Source organism: Gobio gobio (genome assembly GCF_949357685.1).
Source record: "Gobio gobio genome assembly, chromosome: 1".
NCBI lineage: Eukaryota > Metazoa > Chordata > Actinopteri > Cypriniformes > Gobionidae > Gobio > Gobio gobio.
Window position 1 is genome coordinate 62,963,953 of NC_137097.1, and position 22,882 is coordinate 62,986,834.

At 39.9% G+C, this 22,882-nt stretch overlaps 1 protein-coding gene across 3 annotated transcripts in view; it reads left to right on the top strand.

Moving 5' to 3' along the window:
* Positions 1 to 22,882, top strand: part of mrtfbb (myocardin related transcription factor Bb) — a 62,563-nt gene that overhangs the window by 19,259 nt on the left and 20,422 nt on the right. For 2 of the 3 annotated variants that reach the window (XM_079834428.1, XM_079834430.1), the window contains exons 2-3: positions 337 to 402; positions 6,248 to 6,486. In XM_079834428.1, coding sequence (XP_079690554.1) covers positions 6,333 to 6,486 — 154 coding nt within the window. In that variant the 5' untranslated portion in view covers positions 337 to 402; positions 6,248 to 6,332. Of the gene's footprint in view, positions 1 to 336; positions 403 to 6,247; positions 6,487 to 16,292; positions 16,550 to 22,882 lie in introns of those variants that run through there. The other variant, XM_079834429.1, reaches the window with a different exon arrangement.

The following is a 22,882-nucleotide window of genomic DNA, read 5'->3' on the forward strand; positions in this document are numbered from 1 at the left end:
GAGGCTGGAGTACAGACTCTCATAAGCTTGTTTTCCATATCTCTTCATGGCCTCTTCTGTGGAGTGGCACACATCCATAAATATCTGTCATCCTATTGTTTGGCCATTAATCAGTGCACAAGCAGATTAGCGTTTCCACAGCAACTGCATTGATTAGATGCAAGCCACCCTTCCCTTCCCTTTCCTTGCCCTCTTCTCCACAAGCTGTTTTGCAGACGGATGAGGTAGAATAGTTCTGCTTTCACCCACAGAAAACTTCAAACGGAAAGGTTTATGTAGGTTGAACCTGTTGTAGTTCTGTTTCATTTAACGACAGAATATTCCTGTGTGTTTCAGAGGCACCATGACCTAGGGATCTTCACCCGGAGCACTGCAGCACAAAGCGTCCTTCTCCTTTGACAGGTAAATCTCATCTTCTAGAAGAGTTTAGAAGTAAAGTTACTGTGGTAGAGTTGTCATTAAGTAATTGTAAACCAGATCATTAACGGATGTCCATTTTGATTACAGTCTTTTTTTTAAGGGAAGTCAAATTACACGTGCACACATTCAAAGTGATTGTATCATTGTGATTTGATTAGTATTAATAATTTGAACTGGCAATTGGGATTAAAAATACAATTGTGAATTATTTTGGGATGGATTTATTTTATTTGATCATTGCATGATTGTTGCATGAGGCTTGGTATCCATCTGTCTGTCCATCCATCCATCCATTATTCCCTCCATCCATCCAACCATTCTTCTGTCTGTCCGTCCATCCATTCATCCATCCATCTGTCCGTCCCTCCATCATCCCTCCGATCCATCCATCCATCCCTCAGTCCGTCACTCTATCCATCCCTCCATCTGTCCATTCCTCTGTCCGTCAGTCCATCCATCCATCCATTCATCCCTCCATCTGTCCGTCCCTCCATCATCCCTCCGATCCCTCCATCCAGTCCTCAGTCCGTCACTCCATCCATTTATTCCTCAGTCTGTCAGTCCAACCATTCATCCATCCCTCCGTCTGTCTCTTTATCCCTACATCTATCCCTCCCTCCATCCATCCACCCATCTATCCGTCCATCCATTCATCCATGCATCCCTCCATCCGTCCATTCATCCCTCCATCCATCCAACCATTCTTCTGTCTGTCCGTCCATCCATTCATCCATCCATCTGTCTGTCCCTCCATCATCCCTCCATCTGTCCATTCCTCTGTCTGTCAGTCAGTCCATCCATCCATTCATCCCTCCTTCCATCCCTCCATCCAGTCCTCAGTCCGTCACTCCGTCCATTTATTCCTCAGTCTGTCAGTCCAACCATTCATCCATCCCTCCGTCTGTCTCTTCATCCCTACATCCATCCCTCCATCCATCCACCCATCCATCCATGCATCCCTCCCTCCATCCGTCCATTCATCCATTCATCCCTCCATCATCCAACCATTCTTCTGTCTGTCCGTCCATCCACTCATCCATCCATCTGTCCGTCCCTCCGTCATCCATCCATCCATCCATTCCTCTGTCTGTCAGTCCATCCATCCATCCCTCTGTCCGTCCCTTCATCCCCCATCCCTCCCTCCATCCATCCATCTGCCCATCCCTCCATCCATTCCTCTGTCCGTCCATCCAGAAATGTAACCTTTTTAAAGGCCCAGCTGTCACATCATTGTAACATATGAGGACTACAGTGCCACCTGCTGATGAATAAAAACTATAAAATAAGCTTTCGTGGAAGACCTACTAAAATAGTATTAACAATGCCAACTGACTGAGGTTATCTTTCTTACGTCATAGGATTTTTAATTATTTATTAAGAATACCATAGAAAGACTGTTCTAGATAACTGTACTGTGGGTGGAGAATGTTTTGAACACTTGTGCCAAGTCAACAGCAACCTATAATCCCTCTTAGGCGGTTGTGACACACATGGCTTCAGAACAAAAGCATGTACCCAAAGGGATGCGCCTGTGCTTGTTCTCACCATCAGCCCTGCTGAAGAAAAGAGCACCACCCACCATGAAAAGGTTTTTTTGGGACATCAGTTAAGCAAGATTCCACTCGAAACAAAGCATCCATATGAGCCCTCTATCATATGGTTGATTTAAAAGCTTGATTTTTAATATATTTTATTTGTCCAATCCATCACATTGTTCACAGGCAAACCTCTCTCCTTCCACATGCAGAGACAAAAAAACTGTATGTGAAGTTCTCCAGACACCGACTCAGTCAGGGTAGAATAAGCAGATGCTGTGGTTTTGCCAAACTCCACTTTGTCTTTAGCTTGGCATCTAGCGATGAAGAATCCAAGAGCAGGATTTGTCTTTGACAGGAGCATTTGCATAGTTGGATACCTACAGCTCTACATCCCATTGGTCAGTCTGTCTACTCTAATGCCACCGCTGCATAAAGATAACCAGCTTCTGATTCAGAGCAGACATCATGCACAATACATTTTGAATACACCTATTTTAAAGAATTAATTATATTAATAGAAATGTTCTTTAGAATTTGTTTTTGCTATAGTGAATGTAGAAGAATTGCAGATCTTTTGGTAAACTTCCCTGTAAAATGTTTGAGTAATTTTAAACTTCTCTTTTCTTGTACTTTTGGATTTAAAAAAAAATATTTTTAAGTTCCATGAGGTTCACATTATCTCTTCATCATGGCACCTGTTAGTGGGTGGGATATATTAGGCAGCAAGAGAACATTTTGTCATCAAAGTTGACGTGTTAGAAGCAGGAAAAATGGGCAAGCATAAGGATTTAAGTGAGTTTGACAAGGGACAAATTGTGATGGCTAGCCGACCGGGTCAGAGCATCTCCAAAACTGCAGCTCTTGTGGGGTGTTCCCGGTCTGCAGTGGTCAGTATCTATCAAAAATGGTCCACGGAAGGAACAGTGGTGAACCGGCGACAGGTTCATGGGCAGCCAAAGCTCATTGATGCACGTGGGGAGCAAAGGCTGGCCCGTGTGGTCCGATCAAACAGACAAGCTACTGTAGCACAAATTGCTCAAGAAGTTAATGCTGGTTCTGATCGAAAGGTGTGAGAATACACAGTGCATCACAGTTGTGTATGGGGCTGCATAACCGCAGACTAGTTAGGGTGCCCATGCTGACCCATATCCACCGCCAAAAGTGCCAACAGTGGGCAAATGATCATCAGAACTGGACCACGGAGCAATGGAAAAAGGTGGCCTGGTCTGATGAACCATGTTTTCTTTTACATCACATGGTCGGCCTCGTGCGGGTGCATTGCTTACCTGGGGAACACATGACACCAGGATGCATTATGGGAAGAAGGCAAGCCGGCGGAGGCAGTGTGATGCTTTAGGCAATGTTCTGCTGGGAAACCTTGGGAAGAGCACAACAAGAAGTTTGAGGTGTTGGCTTGGCCTCCAAATTCCCCAGATCTCAAACCAATCGAGCATCTGTGGGATGTGCTGAACAAACAAGTCAGATCCATGGAGGTCCCACCTTGTAACTTACAGGACTTAAAGGATCTGCTGCTAACATATTGGTGCCAGATACCACAGCACACCTTCAGGGGTCTGGTAGAGTCCATGCCTTGATGGGCCATGGCTGTTTTTTCAGCAAAAGTTGGACCAACACAATATTGGCAAGGTGGACATAATGTTATGCCTGATCGGTGTATATAGTTCAGCCACTGAACACCAGTGGGCGGGGCCTATGGTGCGATAATGTATAACTATTCGTCAATGTCTTTCTCTGGAGACAGTCATATGCAAAAAAAAATTCCCTGTGTGATGTCACAAGTCCCAGAATATCCAAACAAGCTGTTTAAAGCTACACTGTGTAACTTTTTTAGTCTATTCTAAGCTAAAAACACTTAGTTCTTTCAAAAATATATGTGCTCATTAATGTATATTTACTTCTTTCAAGTAATAAAGTATTCTCGTAAGTTTATAATATGCCATTGAAAATACATAAGGTAATGGGATCTAACGGTGGTCGCCATGTTGCCCCTCCATCTTGAAAGTACATTAGCCAAAGAGGGACATACCCGTAAATTCAAGCTTCGCCTTTGGCGTTTTAACCGGTTTTAAAACTTGATGGCACTGTACAAAATTCTCTGCCTCGCGCATATGCGCGTCAACTTGTTCAGACTTGTCTGGTGCATGTGCAGAGAGTTTTCATCTCAGCAGCTCCAGTAACAGAGTTAGCCTATATGGAGTTTTCCTGGCTTGTTTATTCCTCAAAAGTCTGTTTTTCCTTGTGTGGTATTTCTGTGCGTTAATAACTCCGTAAGTAATAATAGTTATTGTCATTGTAGATGTGTTTCAGAGTGTGTCATCACGTAATTCAGTTGATGTCACCTCAGAAGTATTTTTGTGTCAACATACAATAGCATAATGCTCACCTATTTTGTTATCAACAATGTTTATTCGTTTATAGAAAATATTTGCTTGTAATGTATGTTGATGGAAATATGCATCAGGTCTGATCGGCATATTAACAATTGTTATACAGAGCGCACTGCAGTGCTAACGTTAAAGCGGCGCACACACTTTTGCAACCCGACACCGCTTGTTAGCAGCAGCAGCGGCAGCTCCGCTCCTTTTAATGCAGCTGCATTTAGCACCTATATATGGTACAATAAGCTCTGGTTTACGGTTACATTATACAAATGTAACTTATAAGTATAGTTATACAGTTCTTAACTGTGTATGTATATTTACCATCCTTATTTGTTCTCTCACAGAAACCACATTTATGTACATATCCACGCAAACCTGTTTATGCCTTGCAATTGGATGACTGAATAAACATTACTATCATCAAAGTTCACTCTGGATTAGCTGCAGTTCTTTCTAGCCGAATAATTAGGCCAGTTGAGTTCCAACGGTCCCACTGCGCACAGAATATCCCACAGGCACCGTGTCGAATGTGGACGAGGTCGAGCTGGAATTCATGTTAATCTTGGTCTCAATCGGCCACCGTAGGAGTTAAAACGAAATCGGAATTGAGAGGAACAGAAACTAAAATTCACTGGATGGTCATATACCTTTTCACCACTAGATGGGGGAAAATATCACACAGTGTAGCTTTAAAGGAGCTTGGCAAAATAAATGCTTTGTTTATAATGGAGGAGATTTAAACTATGAAACTTGTAGGATTTTACTGGTAAAAAAGGTGTTAAAAGATCAAGGCAAATTTGATTTGTCATGCTATGACCCCTTTAAATACGCTCTAACATTTAAAATATGTTAAAAAATATTTAAACTCTTGAGTCACACCTGAAATGTATGATTGCACCTAAAATGTCAAACCAAGTGGGATGTGGAACCAAATGAGGATGGAGCTTTACTCCGAATTAACGTCACTTTTTCTGAACCATTCATTATTATTTTTCACCAAATGTTGTCAGTGTGTTAGCTAGACAGCTGTTACTATTTAAAGCCTGTATTGTTGACTGGCTATTTGTAGAGATAATGTGCTTAAGAAATACAGCCAATGACGTTTCTTTAAAGCAATGTTTTTATACAGTAGTTTATAACTACATATATACAGGTATTCCTGATATGTTGATCATAAATTTCCAATGTGAAATGTTTTGGAATCTTGTGTGTCTTGTACTTTATGGAGCCCTATAGTCTTTAAAATGTTTTCTTTATAAATCTCCATGTCTGAAGTGTGAAATATGGTAACATATATTTTCCAGTGCGGTACATTGCAAAATTAGACCGAGCAGATATGACAGACATCGTTGTCTTAAGTGGCCTTTCTATGTACCAAGATGTAAAGCATCTGTCAGAATAACACATTAAACAGCTGGGCCAGACGTGCTGCCTGCTGCATTATAACATGTCTTGGATTGGAGCCACAACAAGACTTATACAACTTGCGCTTTTAAACATCAGCCATAAGGATTTAAGAGCTTCTTTTACAGGTTAACTGGGAGAGCCATCAAACTTATTTGATTAAATACATGGGAGTGGACAGTACAAGGTTAAGCAGATTTCGATCAAGCTATTTAACTAAAAGCTCGGTGAAATAAGAGCGTTTCTTAAGTTTACCAACAAAATATATTCTGGATCTAAGCAATGTGATACAAATGAATACACTAGCCTTTGAGCTGCATTCTGGTCCAGTTAAAGTTTATTAACAATCAATCACATGCGAGTAAATTAGTTTTGCCACCACACCCCAACAACAACAACTTTAAGCTCCATTAGGGATGTTTACAGCTTTCTAATGTTTACAAGGGCTGCAAAACACTTGATAGCCTTTTGTTTTTTTGGCAGGCTGCAGTCCGAGATTCCCACCAGTCGTCTATACCGCTGTGGTAGTTTCCAGGGAAAGACCATTGCTTCTTCCCCCCCAGAAGATATGGAGCCCCATGAGAGTCTGGGAGTGGAGGGTGACCCGGGCGCGACGGGGGTGCTGGTGCCGAGCCCACGGAGTGAAGCGGTGACCCATGACCTGGAGGAATTGTCTCTCCAGCACATTCAGAACCTTCCACCCATTAAAGAGCGCAAGAATGGTGAGTAAGCCCATTCGGTCAGGCCCCTTAGGCCATAACTCGGCTCCCAAGCTCCTATTTCCTCCTCATCCATTAAATTACCGCCCCGATTTGACACTGAGAAAATAAGGCCTGCCAGAAGGTTGAGAAATTTGTTTGCGGTAAGACGTGGGGAATTACACAGGAATTGTATGTGAATGCCAACATGTAATCATGTCTTAAGTGCTCCCTTTAACTCTTTTCCAAAGTGTTCTTGGCTCATGTTAGGGTGTACGACTGGTAAGCTAATGTGATAGATTTTGGTGTCAAATATGATTGCCGAAAGTCTCCGATATAGAAGGTTCTTAGGCTTGCAGTCATGTTGTGGTTTTTGTTTGGCTGTAACTCAAAGGAACAGTTGTCCATTAAAAACTGGATATTATGTTCCAAAGCTGCATGACTTTCTTTTTTGTGGAAAAACAAAAGGCGATTCATTATTTTTTCATGTCAATTTTAAGCATAATTCTGGACAATGATGACAAGCTAATAATTATTTTCATGTTTTGTCTAGTGATGCACCGAAACTTCGGTATCTGAACATTTTTGAAAATATTTGCTGAAAAAGTGGCCTTTAAGTAGCCCTTCCAATGACCGTTTTCACTGTCATCATCTATTTCGTGCACATAATGTGGATAAGCTACAGCTGGGAAACATGTCAGCAGTGTGGAGCAGCTGAAATATCAAGAGGTGGCTTGTTGTTGAAGAACTTTACCATGACTGGTTTAATTTATCAACTGAGAACAGCATAGAGAGCTTCCATAGTATGGAGGGGAAAAAAATACCGTGGAAGTCAATGGGGACCATCAACTGTTTGGTTGATTCTTTAAAATATCTTCTTTTGTATTCAGCAAAAGAAAGAAATTAATACAGGTTTGGAACAACTTGAGAGTGAGTAAATGACTGAGTGAATTATTAAGTCTCTAATATCAGATAACTAATATATTGTGCGTCCCTAAATGAAAGTGATTGAAAATATAAAAACCATGCTATATACATACATATCAGTCCCTCCAGAAAAACGCGATTATGCGATCGCATGATTTAATGCATAATCAGCCAAAGTTTTTTCAAATACGCCGCACTTTCGCCACGTAAATTGCCTATTTCCGCATGCAAAATATGCGGGGCTAGCATGATTTCATAATCCCCGCATTTTCGTTGCAAAAAAGTCATATATATTAGCAAAAAGTTGACATTTTTTTGTTTACTTCACACAAGAGCCGCCATTTGCCCATATTGCCATGGGACCGTTTTGAAGTGACGTAATTACCCGACGTGAGCGTCATCGAAAAGCTGCAAACCCTGTGGTGAAACCATAGATATCGGTGAAACCATGATGAAGCACGCAAATTCCCATTTGCCAACAAAAATAACAGCAAAAGACTGCGTAAAGCAGTTTCCCGGTGTGTTGACCGATTTCAAAAAACAGCTTCATGAAGCTTCGAAGCGTTATGAATCAGTGAGTCGATTCAGCGGTTTGGATCGACAAAGTCACGTATTTCAGCAGTTTGACACGCGATCCGAATCATGATTCGACTCGCTGATTCATAACACTTTGAAGCTTCATGATGCTGTGTTTTGAAATCGATCATCACTACATAAAACGTTATTTAGGTTTTAGCACAAAAACTATTCTCGTCGCTTCATAAAGTTATTGTAGAACCACTGTAGTGAGATGGACTTTGTAACGACGTCTTTAGTACCTTTTTATGGGTCTAAAGAGAGTGTAAACTGCATTGTGCCAATGGAGGCCTTTCTGAGCCATCAGATTTCAACTAAAATATCTTAATTTGTGTTCCGAAGATGAACGGAGGTCTTACGGGTGTCCAACGACATGAGGGGAAGTCATTAATGACAGAATTTTCATTTTTGGGTGAACTAACCCTTTAAGAGATTGCACTTTGTGCATTGGAAGCACTCAAATGTCTGTTTTGTATAGCTACCTCTGTAAAACAGGAAGTTATTTATTAATTTTTTCAGAAGTTGTAGCATATTCCTTTTGTAAAGCTAAAGAACTTGTTTGACTCAATGTTTTGTAAATTTGAGCCATGTGTTAATTAAGGTCTTCAATAAAACAAGATGAGAACTTAAATATTCCCAGCCCTTTCTGTGATGTAGTGCTTTTTTCTCTTTTTCATCAAACTGCAGTTTTTGCAAGTTCCCGCAATTTTATCGCATACAAATTCCATAAATATACCGCATTTTCCATCGCATTTTTTAAGAAAACGTGCCGCATAATCAAGGATTTTTGCCCGCAACAATCACAAAAAAAAGCCGCATTTTTCTGCAAGGACTGACATATAAAAAGTGCTGTATAAAACATACATGCTGTCTCTCCTAGTGCCTTCATTGGAGAAATGGTGATTTCCGGTTAATGAATGAATATTTTTTTTGAGTCAGATCTTTTCAGTGAATCAGTTCATCAGTTCATAAAACCAAATGATTTGTTTCCAAATTGGACTAATCCAATCCAGTCCCCATTAATTATCATTGCATAGAACAGAGTTTCTCAACTGGTTTGGCCATGGGACCCACATTTGCCCATGGTCATTAAGTCACAGCCTACTTTATATTTGTGTATATATCATGGGAGTCGGACCCATTTGTATGTGGGTCAGACAAGACCCACCCACTTTTTACGATCAATGATATTGGACCCACTCACTTTTATCGTCTCTAATTCAGCACGTCTGTTTACCTACCCCTAACCGATAAACACTTATTATTAAACAAATGTTAGACGCTTTATTTCCACTTTTCTAATATTTTCATATTTTTTATTGAAAATAAATGCCTTTCCGATCTGTGATGGGAAAAAGGAGTAGAGAGAGTTCAGCAAAAGGCGGATTCGAACCTCAGGTCGATTTGCGTCAACTTGATACCATGCGTCTTACACTATTGCCGCTCTCAATAATATGGTGATTTCCGTAATTTTGTACTTAATGTAAATGGCATCTACTCCAGTAAAATTTTTCTGAGAGAGGACCCACCCACGTTTTGCTTACGACGCCCATGGTATATATATATATTGTGTGTGTGTGTGTGTGTGTGTGTGTGTGTGTGTGTGTGTGTGTGTGTGTGTGTGTGTGTGTGTGTGTGTGTGTGTGTGTGTGTGTGTGTGTGTGTGTGTGTGTGTGTGTGTGTGTGTGTGTGTGTGTGTGTGTGTGTGTGTGTGTGTGTGTGTGTGTGTGTGTGTGTCAACAATTTTTGTAAAATAAATTTGCTTGTTTAAAAAAACAAAAAAACATGTATATGTGTTTTAAAAACAATCAAATTTATTTTACAAAAATTGTTGACACACACATACAAGTACTGTCCCACTTTACTTGGCATACATATAAATTGTACGAATTAGATTAGATTAGATTAGATTCAACTTTATTGTCATTACACAAGTACAAGTACAAGGCAACGAAATGCAGTTTAGGTCTAACCAGAAGTGCAATAGCAGCAAGTGCAGGATATACAATGGATGCGTAAGTGCAGGACATGCATATGTACTGAATATATATAAATATGTATAAATAGAGAGACGTTATTACTATAAACAGAACTGAATTTACAGGTGAATATGTACAGTGAATAAATATACAGATGGCTATTACTATAAACAGAATTTACAGGTGAATATGTACTATGAATACAATATACAGATAGCTATTACTATAAACAGAATTTTACAGATAGAGGTATACAATAATATGTTAGGCTAATATGAGGAATAGCAGTGGATTAGGGTAGTGCAATAAATTATGGACAGAGCTATCCGGAGAAAAGTGTAAAAGTGCAGTGGAAAGTGGTTGCATATTACATTTAGAAGTACAGTGCAAAATGCAAATGTAAACATTGGTACTATAAATACAGTCGGCAGTGCAAATGAGCATAATCCAGTTAAGATATGGCAGTGCAAGATGCATATGTAAACAGTTATATGACTAATACTGATAAATAAATAGGTCTATAAGGTAAGGCTATTTTGGTAATGCAATAAAGTAGCCACCACACTAATTAAACAATATACAAAATAACATAAAGTGAAAATAAAGTAGCATTTTGGGGTTATTGAAACAACAGTTACCATGGTGAATACACAATGCCAACATGAACTGTTACGCAATTTATTGGTACTTTACTTTTATTTCATGACTTACTAATTGACAACGTAACGTTGCATGGTCGTAGTTTCTCTTGCTTTATGAATGAAGTGATATACAGCGTGCGCCGAATTTGCACGTGCAATTGAAGAGTGTGCTCAACGAGCACAGTATAACGGCTGACACGACAGGACAGGAAAGTTTTGTTTTCTGAGATGAGACTTATTTCGTAACTATGAAAATAACGTTAGAATATTGACACTGACATATAGCCTGACGACATATCATTTGACCGCAGATTCGTTTTTCTTAGGCACTACGCGACCCACTCAGAACCAGTTGAGAAACATAGGCATCGAAAACAGCGACCAGGATATTTTTTTAAAAATCTCTTCAGTCAAATGAGTTTGAGTGAGTAAATGATGACATATTTTTCATTTTTGAGACAACTATCCCTTTAACTGACTTTGTTGAATTTTTTGAGTGCTGGTCACTCTGATGTTATCGTCTTTTCCTTCTGTCTGGCTCTCACAGTCCTGGCCAAAGTTACATTCTAGAAATATTTTACTGCTATATGAACTCTTAATAATAAGGCACTAGGGCTGATCCAATGGGCAGGCAGGCATTGAACCTTGTCGAACTACACGTTGACTCTGTCCGACCACAGAAAGAGTTCATGTCCCACTCCCTATGGACATCCTTGCCCTTGAGAATGTCAGCGTGTCCTCAGGGCTGCTCGGTAAATAACTGCACAAGGGAAGTAAACAGAGACCCCACCAGGCATATGTGTGTTTCTGATGCCACTACATGATGACTTTTCTCAGTTTTCTCAGACTGTTCGCACTGAAATAGATTTTAAACTGTGACTCATCCAGACACTTAACATGACCTTGGAATTACCCTGTTTATTTGCTGACTATCACAAATGTCAGGAGTTATTTTAATCAAATTATTTTAGTATGCTACAATTCTTGCTACTTGCAAGATATTTTGCAAACACCAGTGCAAATTCAGTTAGTGTTTCCATTTCCTAGTTTTTCCTGAAAGCCCTCATGCAAAGGATTTCAAGGGATCTCGCAGGGGATTTTTACATTATTATTATTATTATTATTATTATTATTATTATTATTATTATTATTATTATTAATAATAATAATTAGATAGGGGATTCTCAAACTTTTGAAGATGATATTTCAAGACAATATTTTCCAAAAATATAAAGGCCATATATTTTCATGTATAAAGAGACATATTTCTTGTGATTTTATGATTTGTGACCATCTTTAGACCGCAGAAATAAACTTCAAATTCAGTCATTTTTACTTTATTGATTATATATATTTAATTGTGTATATTGTCTTGTGTGTCCAGAATTTTTGGTTCTGTTTACGGCCAGAATGTTTTACCTCAGCAAATCACTAGAAGCATATGCACAAGGCAAAGGTGTAAGCAAATCTTCAAGAGATGATGCATGGTGGTCATTGAAAAACCCATAAAAACCACAGTTCTGATTATTGGGGTGATCCATCCTCAGTGCATGTGGTTGATTACAAGCAGAACTGATACGAGGTGTACTTAATGAGAACATAATGTGCAACAGACCACCTCATAACATTCAGCATAAAATGATAAACTTAAAAGAGGTGCACAATAAATCCTGATACAAGGCATAATTTCTGCTTTTTTACCAGCTTGGAGATACTAAGTTCTCATTGCTTCATTTATCAGAAGAACTGAAGCAATAAATAAGTTTTAAGGAACACTCTTGTATTTCCTCATAATTGATTCCTGCTCACTACCGCCTAAAGATATTATGAGCTCATAGAGAGTTTGTTACACTGGACTAAATCAACATGATCTGTTCCTGCTCAGGCTGGAGGACAGACTGTACCCATCCTTCCTCTTTTCAACCCACCCTTCTAGAAACTAAACGTCACCACTGTTCACAAATTCCCCTACTGAAACATTTATGTCAATGTTCCCACAAGTTATCTTATGACCTACACATTCTAATCATATTAACATATGAGTCTTGGCGTTGAGGCATGGAAAATCAGAGACTGTCCCCATCATGCACTATACAATTTTCTGTGAAAACTGTCAAATCTGTAAAATTGGCATCTGGGCAAAAACTGTGTAGTGTATTCAAGCCTTTACACTGTCTTGAGGGTTGTGTTTTTTCAGATGGTAGGCTAAGCTAATTTAAAACAAAATATCTCAAGACACGTGTGTTGTTCCAGGTTTTTTTTTATTTATTTTTTTAAATAAGAACACATCCTATGTAAACACCTCCTAAGGAAAGTTTGATCTGGGCCAGGTGACCTTAAACCAGTTTATATATCTAAGGCTTCTTTAAGACCAATTAATCTTTCAAGCAACTAAATATGTATATATTTTATGCACATCCCTAGTAGGCGCCCTCTCCACCGGACCCATTGAGTAGACAAAACCATACAGCACCTTAGTGGGCCCGGGACAGCATTCCCTATTGGCTTCCCCTGGGATGTTCCTGTTCCATTGTGTTTAATCACTTTGGCTGATTCAGATAGGCTTTGTTTAAATATTTTCTTTCCCTCTGTGCAATATTAATCTCCAGCAGCTATGAAAGAAACATCACTCGATGTAGATAAGAAATGTAATGGCATTTTTGCCCCTCGAGACACAATAGTGCTTTATTAGAAAGGCAGATTGCTGAAATACAAATGAGAAACCGTCAAATGTTGAATCTCATCTGTAAACCCTGAGTATGAATTGTTTATGTCTACACTAAGTGACAAAGAGAAATAGAAATATCCCTGGGGTTCTGCTTGGTTGTTTTTGTCATTTTTGTTCCATGACAAGATGTTTTCATTGGGATAAAAAGGGACACAATTTTTTTTCTTACTACTAAAACTGAAATAGCATATAATAGAAGTATAGGAAGTTGCGGTTTTGCGTCCAAACATTTTTCATACAAAGTTCCTCTTTATTGTCTAAGGTGAAGTTTGCATTTGAGCTATTGTGTTTACCACTAGCGAACTTTGGCCCTCTCACCCGCTTCCCTCATGGGGGAAAAAAGTTAACTCAGCCTAAAATCGATCTTTGTCGTCTTCTATAATACTGCATGTTACCTTTGACTAGAAATGCAACAAGCAAACACAGGTGAGCATGAGAGTTTAATCACCAAAATTAAACAAAAAGTAATAAAATGCAGATCCTCATTACAAATAATTGCCATCAGACTGTCTTTTCAGCAGTGTATATGGTGATAACTGGCCACAAAACCTACATTTAATGTAAACCGACAAAGCACATTAGCGACAGACACTTTAGCATATATTGATAATAAATCATAGCTTTAGACCGCCACAGCAGCCGATTAAATGTATGTAACACAAATTAAACTTATGATATGATTACAGCAAATGTGCATGCTCGCTAAGTTAATAAATTTACAGATTGACCAGTCATTCTACAAAATAACTATTTTCTAAACTAAAGCTTAACATATGCTTAACAGTGGCAGTGGCAGCCATGTGACTTATTAGATTTTAAATAATTTACCCAAACAGCAAACAATTCCAGCAGTAGCTTTAGCATCTTGATGCTGTCATTCAGGGGTATCTTTTATAATTCCTGGGGTTAAAATGCTTTAAAAGCTTTGGCTTTCTGCACAAAATTAAGCACTGGCGTAGGTCTTCCTTTGCCGATTAACTACAGCTTTTCTTTAAAAATTAATCTTGTAAATGCCGTGGATAATAAATTAGCAATGATGTCCTCCTATTTAAAGGCCCCCTAAAATCAAAATGGACGTTTTTTAGCTTTTAGTATGACTATGTTAGCCTTAAGGTTATGAATAAGCTGGTGTGTTCCAAAACAATGACAAAATTCGCATTTAGGAGATATAAGCATTCAAAATTTACAGTCTCTCACTTCCGTTAAAATGAAGCACAGATTTTGATGACTTCAGCTTCTCATCACATCTTCTGTCCAATCAAATGCTCTCTAGAATCTGAAGCCCCGCCCCCTACACTATAAATAGACCCTGAAGCTTCGGCTGAAATCGGTCAGCTGTTCACACATTTACTATTTTCTACATGGTGAATGGCACATAGCGCACTATACATGCGATAGGAAACGATTCAGACAGTGTAAATTATGCTTTTGGTTGAGGTGAATGAAGTCTGGTTTCACGTTAGTTTCACGAGCACCGCCGCAGCGCACACACATAGTCTAGACCAGAGCCGTTGACTAGAGACACGAGAGCCCAGTGCGGATCATATGCGCGAGTCGGCGCAGACAACAAAACATATCAGACCCTTTTAAATTCTGCACAGAATGCTGTATTTCAAAGCGATATGGAGGAGATTATGATGATAAACGGTTAGAGATTAGGAGGAAACTCTTGCTTTACCAAACAGAAAGGCTCTAGTCAAACTATGATATTAACGAAACCCTATTGGCTGTTTCAAAAAAGGGGAGGAGCTGCTAACAGCTGGAGCCGTTTCAGGGGAAATTACGTCAACACATTGAATAATGCTGCGTGTTTCAAGGCACTTCAGTGGGCCTTTAATGTTGCTTGCGTTGTCCATGGTAAATTTATCAGCATTTTTTTTTTCAATCGTGTTCCTCACAGCGGGCGGAACGTGTCATAAACTTGATTATAGGAAGCCCCACCCATTTAGACAGACGATATGATTTGTCAATTTTCCAGTCATTTGAAATTCGTCTATCTTTGGCCCCATTTACACTGCATGGTTCAAATGACCCAATTCCGAGTCTTCCCTCTCATGTGGCACAGATCAGATATGACATTTGAACGTGTTAGCAGGAAAAAAAACGCATGAATTCCGATATCCTTAGATCGGATTCAGGCCTCACTCATATGTGGTAATAAATCCAATATGATTCGGATACGTGCATGTGCGTCTGCCATGTAAGCGGTCAAATCGGATATTCCCCAGTAAATGCGAGTCGTACATTGAAAAAGGGACGGAGGCGAATGACGTCAACCCGTGGACACGAATTGCAATCAAGGGCTCTCCTATTTTTTTCTCCACCTTACGAGAGCAATGTTTTGCTGACCTTTAAAGATAGTTGCGGAAAGCGAAACATTGAATAATAGTTTTGTCTGCGTCCATTGCCTATCGTGCCGTATTACTTCCTTTTCTGGGTCAGAACGTCTTGGGCTGTTTCGCCTGTGTATAGTGTAAATGCAATTATCGGATACGGGTCGCTTTTAAAAGATGATGTAGTCACCCAGTCGGAATTGTGCATCAAGACTTGCAGTGTAAATGCGGCCATTGACTTGCTATGGCTTGGCCCTCTGTAATTTCACAGCTGGACCAACAATCACAGAACTGAAAGAATTAGGTGGGAAAATCCTAAAATGGAGAAAATGGGCGTCTACACAACACACACTGAATAGGCAGATTTAAAGGGTTTATTTCCTCAAAAAGACGTAGGTGTTTATAGTCAAATTATAAATTCCTAAAATAACAAAGTTTTTACTTTTTAAACTATTATTTAAAAGTTTGTAAATAACATTTTTTTTACAATAGTTTAGGCCCTCTCTGAGGGCCTAGAGGGCCCTGACGCTTCCCCTGTGGTGTTTACTCCGTGATCAGTGCTGTTGAGGGTTAACAGCCACAGTTCTTTAGTCCCGCCTCTCCTCTCAGTCACTGACAGAGCCAGAGCTGAACCACTGCAGAGAGCGCTCGCGCTCACACTCGCTGAGAACTACACACCCACAAACACTCACACAGGCAGCCTAGAGACACAGCCAGTGAAGGAACTTGTCGGAACGGTCTGGAATCAAACTCCACGCTGGGGAATTTCCTGCCAGATCTCGCCATTTTGCCTTGGTCCTCATTTCCCACAGCAATCCATGGGACTCCAGACACGGAAACTGTCCGATCCGTCTCTCAGCTCCATGGCCTGCCTTGAAGTGGAGACCTTGAATGTCTGCAGGGGTAAATGCAAATATTTTGAATCTTTTAACAAGAAATTTGAATGTGAGCATGAATTAAAATGGGGAAGTTGAGTGAAGGACAGTGGGAAGCCAGAGTTTAGCACACGGCAGCTGGTAATTATTACTGGAACACATGTTCTGGAGTGGATACAAATGTTATTGTACAAGTTTTTGTTGTAGGGTTGAACGTGAGGGTAATGATGAGGCTTGTTGTTTGGCTGTCTGATGTGGGTTGTATTATATTTTTGTATTAACATCTAGGTTTCATTCAAACTCACACCCAAACATTACCTCACCATTCAGTTAATCATTTAGCTGGCTTATCGTGCCTCTTTGGAAAATGTATCTGCTTTTAATGCCTTATGGGAGTAACACCTCTTTACAGGTTTCTTCACAATAAGATTTTCATGTGCATGAGGATATCTTTGCAGCCTTCACTGTTATTTATATATGGCTTCAGTTATGAGAGTTTCAAGTGAGTTATTGGTTGTTGGGATGGTGCCCATCGATGAACCGTAAACCAAATGGTACATTCATTTATCAGATCTCAAACCTGAGCCAACATGCAGTCTCTGCTGTCCTCTGTGAGCACCCATGAAGATACAGTCATCTGTCGAGCTGCTGAAATAGTAATGTCAACACAGCCCAGGTCAACGTCAGAGTGTTTCTTAAACAACTTCAGTTTAGTCAACATTAACGGGCTCATTAGCCATAACACAGCCCATTCATTTAATTTACGATAGTAGCGTCTGGTTATTAAGGTGCGGCCATGTTAGCGAAATTTTGCAGGCAAAAAAGATCCATTGTCTATTGTCAGTGTTGTGGAAATGTGTGAAGCACAACTCGCGCAGATGTCACTTTTAAGGCGCTGATAATTTACTCACAGCAAAGTTCTTTTTTGTTAGGGGTAAAAAGAACTTTGAAATGCTGCTGGAAGTGGTGTTTTAGATGAATATGTAAAAATGCTTTCCTCTCAATAACGATATAAACGCACAACAAAAAATGACAGTGGTGAGAAAACAGCAGTTAAGAAAGCATCTGATCATAGTGATCTTGATTTGTTTGCACCAGCTCTGCAATTCAGCTCTCTAGTCACACCGCATTTATGTATATAGGACGTTATACAACAGATTTAGCCTGGATGCCAGCCGAACTTAGCCCCGCCCACACCATTTGAGGTCGAGAAGTTCGGTCTGGACTTGATCCGTTGTGGAGCAACTATGCAAGCAAAGCTGTTCGGACCAATCAAATTGTCAGGACGGGCTTTATACGATGATGGACAGTATCATAACTATCCACGTCACCAAAGAGCACTTCGGTTGAATTTGTTTGAATCGGAGTATGACGACGTCAGGCTAAAGTACTCTGTGTATCCTTAAATTATTTTTACAACACCGGCAAAGATCGTTTACACTCATCATCATCTTCTTCTACTTCTTTCAGCGTGTGTGCAGTTGAGTTCTGTTGACAACTATGCGTCTTTTTTATTATTTGTATTAAACATTACAAAACATCACAGCATTAAAGCAATACAGATAGACATGTAAACGACAACTATGCGTTAGTTATGTGTCGTTCATGAACGATTCGTTCTTTTTGAACGAATCTTTACTATGACTCGGGAACAACGAGTTGTCTCAGAGAGCGATTCGTTCATTTTGTGTTGACCGTGCATGCACTACATGCCATCGGTTCTCTACAGGATCTTCTGCATTCAGCCTATGGGGCTGTGAGTTGGTGAACGAATGACTCGAACCTGAAGACTCGAGAGGCGAACTAATCTTTCCAGGGAACAGACGTGATTTAAATGTGAAGTGACAAAAAGAAAGAACGACTCTGTGAACTAGGCTTGCTACGATAGTCGGTGTTGCCGGTGTTACCGGTGTCCAGACTCAACACCGGTTACATCACTTGCCCACCGTGGCACCGCCCACCGTCTTTTTGATTTTTTTATAGTAATAAAATAATTTAGTTCAGTTAGAGAACAGACAATACGAATAAAAAGCTGAACGTATCTGCTTAATAAAGCAGGATCCGACCGTGAGTCTCGAGGCGGCAGGAGTCATTCATCAGATTTAAGAGTGAGGAGCTGACTGAGATGATCGCGGAAGATCTGGTTTCAAAGCGAAACGTAAAAGCGCCTATTTAAGGGAGTTTGTCATTTGTTTTGTTGTTGTGCTTTTCATTAAAAATAATAGACTAATGAACCCATAATTCAAGCAACCCGCAGCCGAATTGGCGCTTATTCAAAACCGAAAGTTAAATGTGCACGGCCGCACAGAGCGCGCATTGTTTACTTTCGCCTGGCTCCGCTCCGCTACGCTGACTGCGCGCATTTATTTTTGCCGCGCGCACCCTCGCGCTCGTGCGGGCGCGTCGAGTATAAACGAGGCTTTACGGACGAACTGTTATTCATTCATGGCATGCATCTCAATCATAGACTGATCAATGCTTGATCAGTGCCCTGACTACTGAACTAGGGAACTGATTGAGACGCACCCATGGCCTCACAGAGCGCGCATTTACAGACGAGCTGTCATTCACGGTGTGTGAATACGCAACACTGGCGCGTTTTCAGTTCAGAGCGGTCGTGTGCATGTTACTTTCGGTTAGATAGAATTAGTGATTTAAAAGCCTCCGCCGGTGATACCGGTATTACCGGTGTTGTCACACATCAATTAACCGGTGGGAAAATGTCCTCACCGTCACATCCCTACTGTGAACTAACAGACTGCATAGCCCTAAGCAATTAATGAATCATTTCTTTCTAAAAGTCTGGCCTTGGCTGCATTAGATTATAATTTATAATTTATTCCAAATGTGATCAACGTTTGCATAAATACTAGATGTGTTGGGAAATGTAACATTTGTGACATTTTAATTAGATTCTGCTGAAATGAACGAAATGACTTGAAAAAAGATTTGTTCATTTTGCTGAACGAGATTCGAAGATCCGAGTCCGTAAAATGATCTGAATTTTCCCACTACTACTATGCGTTGCTCTGTTGCTCCGTTGCTCTGATTGGCTGTAGGTCTATCCAATTGAGTGCAGAGGCATTTCGGTTGAGACGCCCCATAATCACAGCCCAATGGAGCAGTATCAGACTCATATTCTGACTAGAATTCTGAGAATATTGCTTTAAAGCAAGCAACTTTACAGTATTAAACACGCAAAAGTAGTAGCAGTGTCGCTTTCAGTTAGAATTACAACTTCAGTTTCTACTATAAAGCTGCTTACCAGTGTGTTCATGTTCTTACTCGCATCTGACTTCAACGGACTGAACAGAAGAAATGAACCAGAGAAGATTTCTACACCAGAGCAAAGTTTTCCGGAAAGTTCACTTTGGCAAGCTCTGAAAACAAACTTCGTTTTGCCCTGATTTTGATTGAAATGTCGTCACACCAGTTTGTTCTTTGTTTTCACCTGATGTATATCGGGGCCTTTAACCCAAGCAGTTTTCTGTCGGTCAACGTGGACATTTGTGTGAACAAAAATCTGTGTGGGAAAGTCTTCCAAAATTCCAGATCGCGTGGATTCCTGTTGAAATGACATGATTCGCCAAACAACGGTTAATGTGAATGCAACTTTTGGCTTGAATTTGGATTTAGATTGAATCTTGAAAGAGGGTTTTAAGGAAGTGAGATTTACAGGGATCAGAGCTGCCTCTTGTTTATTGTACAGATTGAGAGTGAGGCCTGGAGCCACATACAGGTCAGTCAGGGTTCAGCAGAGAACATGAGGGATGACATCAGCTCAACAAACAAACACTGGGATGACTGCAGGCATGTCATGTACCGTCGTACTGATGTGAAGATGATTATGGTATTACTCTCTTCATTCGTCACATTGTTTTGAAAAAGCCACTTGGTAGTGGCATGGATCTTGATTTGTAATGGATAACCGCTTTAATATTGAAACCCAGTACAGGACTTACTAGTGCACATACATAATGGAAAACATGGTTCGGGACAGAGTGTTCTGAGCCTTTAGGGGGGGTTCTAGGAGAGGCACTTGGCCCCCTCCTTTATTCAGCTCACTCTTAAAAATAAAGGTTCTTGGCATCTACGGTTCCATTAAGAACCTTTCAAATCCATGTAATCTTTCAAATGCACAAATTCTTCTTTAATATAGCAAAAAATTTAAACAAGATAATTTAGAAAAAAATGGTTCTTTTCAGAACTGTTAATTGAAAGGTTTTTTTTTTTAATGGCACAAAAATGGCATTGCTGCGAAAACCCGTTTTATTTTAAAATTTTTAGAAAAACCTTTTATTTTTAAGAGTGCTTTATGCAGAATGCACGTTACCCCACATGCCATTTCCAAAATCTTCAGTTTCCCAGGCCTGTTCTCACAACGACTGGGTTTATTTTAGCAGGGGTGAGTCAGACAGAGTGGTCGCTCTCCCGGGACTTCAGCATAACTGGGTGTGCTAGGCCTCGTCCTGCAGCCAATCAGATTGGCTCTGTGCTCCCAGTGCCGACGATGGGTGGAAGCGGGGGTCTGCTGGGCATGTTCCACCTTCCGCCGTCCCATTTGTCACCATCAACTGTCAGCCTCCTCTTCAAATGTTTTGCAGAGGAGTGGTGTTATTCTCTCGAACCAACATGCCCACGCTTGTGTGTTTTCAAAATGTATAAATCGAGCAGTCTAGTGGGATGGTGAAATAGCATTCAGCACTGGCCAGGGTGTAGTAGGCTGTGCATAACGCCCCGCATTTCACCCTTTCACTCAGGCATTCGCTGTCTTTTTGATGTTCTTGGTGGTTAATGCATCAGTGCTTCCTCATCCAAAGCATAACACCTTGCATCTCGCTTTTTATGGGCAGCAAATCCAAAGCCAAGTCTTAAGCTGACATCACCTTGAGAAGTTGATGGGACCATTGTTTATTATTTTGTGCTTTGGACGCCGTTCTGTTGTTGATCTCTCTTATAAACGGCATTCTGTTGTATGTTTGCTTTTGAGGTCAGTACTGTTGAGATTTTGGACCACTTGAAACTTTTATTACATCTCATAAAGTACAAATCTTGGGTTGAACTTCAACCCCAAAACATTTGGGATGAAAGGCAAAATGTCATGGATTATTTGTTTGCAATAAATCAAAATATAATATAAAAAATAAGACCGTAAAACTGAGCAATACTACCACTATTAACTAAAATCAAATTATGATTTCCAAATATACTTGAAATAATGTTGAATTAATGCCATGCTCTTGATATTAAATAACTTTTAAAGATAAATAACACTTTGAGGATTTGTAGTAGCAGTGTAAGAGCAGTAAGTAGCAAATACTTAAAAATATAAATGATTATTATTATAAAGTCAGACCATTTTTTAAGTGTTATTTTATTGAGATATTATAGTTTTTATTAATATTTTTTGATAATATTTTATTTGAGTTTTCTGTTTATATTTTAAATCATGTTTTAGTCATTTTTTGTGATTTTACTCATTTTAGTTTTTCTATATTTTTATATAGTTTTTAGTATATTTTTTTTTTTTTTCAGTTTTAGTTATTTTAGTACATGAAGTTAAACTGAATGATAATTATTTTATTTCGGTTAAAAAGTGCATTTTTTTTTAAGTACCTAACGTGTTTATGTTTTTAGTTTCATTTAACTTTAACAGCCTAGCCTAGAAATCTAGACGCACCCTAGCGGCAGCAAATATAATTTGCAGCCAGAGCGTCTAGCTACTCTCCGTTGGCTTGCGAGCTGGAAAAACTCTTGTCAGGCCAATCACATCGTGTATAGAGTCGGTAGGCGGGCTTAACATAATGACGACAGAGTTGCGCCGGTTCCGCGTGCTACTTGTAAACAAAGGAGCTGGCGAACAGCTGTCTTTCGAATCGGCTTTGGCCGCGACTCTGGAAGACTTGAAGTTAAGCTTTACTTTGAAAAAAGAACAAAGAACGGCACTGAAGTCATTCTTAAGAAAGGAAGATGTGTTCTGAGTTTTTCCGACCGGATACGCCAAAAGTTGAATATATCAACTAGCTCCGCTTCACCTTCTTCGCTGCTCTGATTGGTTGTAACGTTATCCTATTGCGTGCAGAGGGAATTTGAAAGACAACCGTTTATCCCGCCCCTCAGATTGAGCCCTGCCAAACATCTTGATGTGGGTCTGGCTTGTCAGGCTAATAACAGCCATGTTTCATATTAAATATTAAAATAATATTGACTTTTAGGCACAAAAGGCATTGTTTCTTAAAACCTTGCTGACCACTGTATGAAGAATCTGACAATGAGTGATTGTGTGTCATGCTCGGTTTGGTCGAGACCTGTTTTGGACTGTATCTAGTGCCATTGCAGAGAGTATTAGAAGTACAAGAAG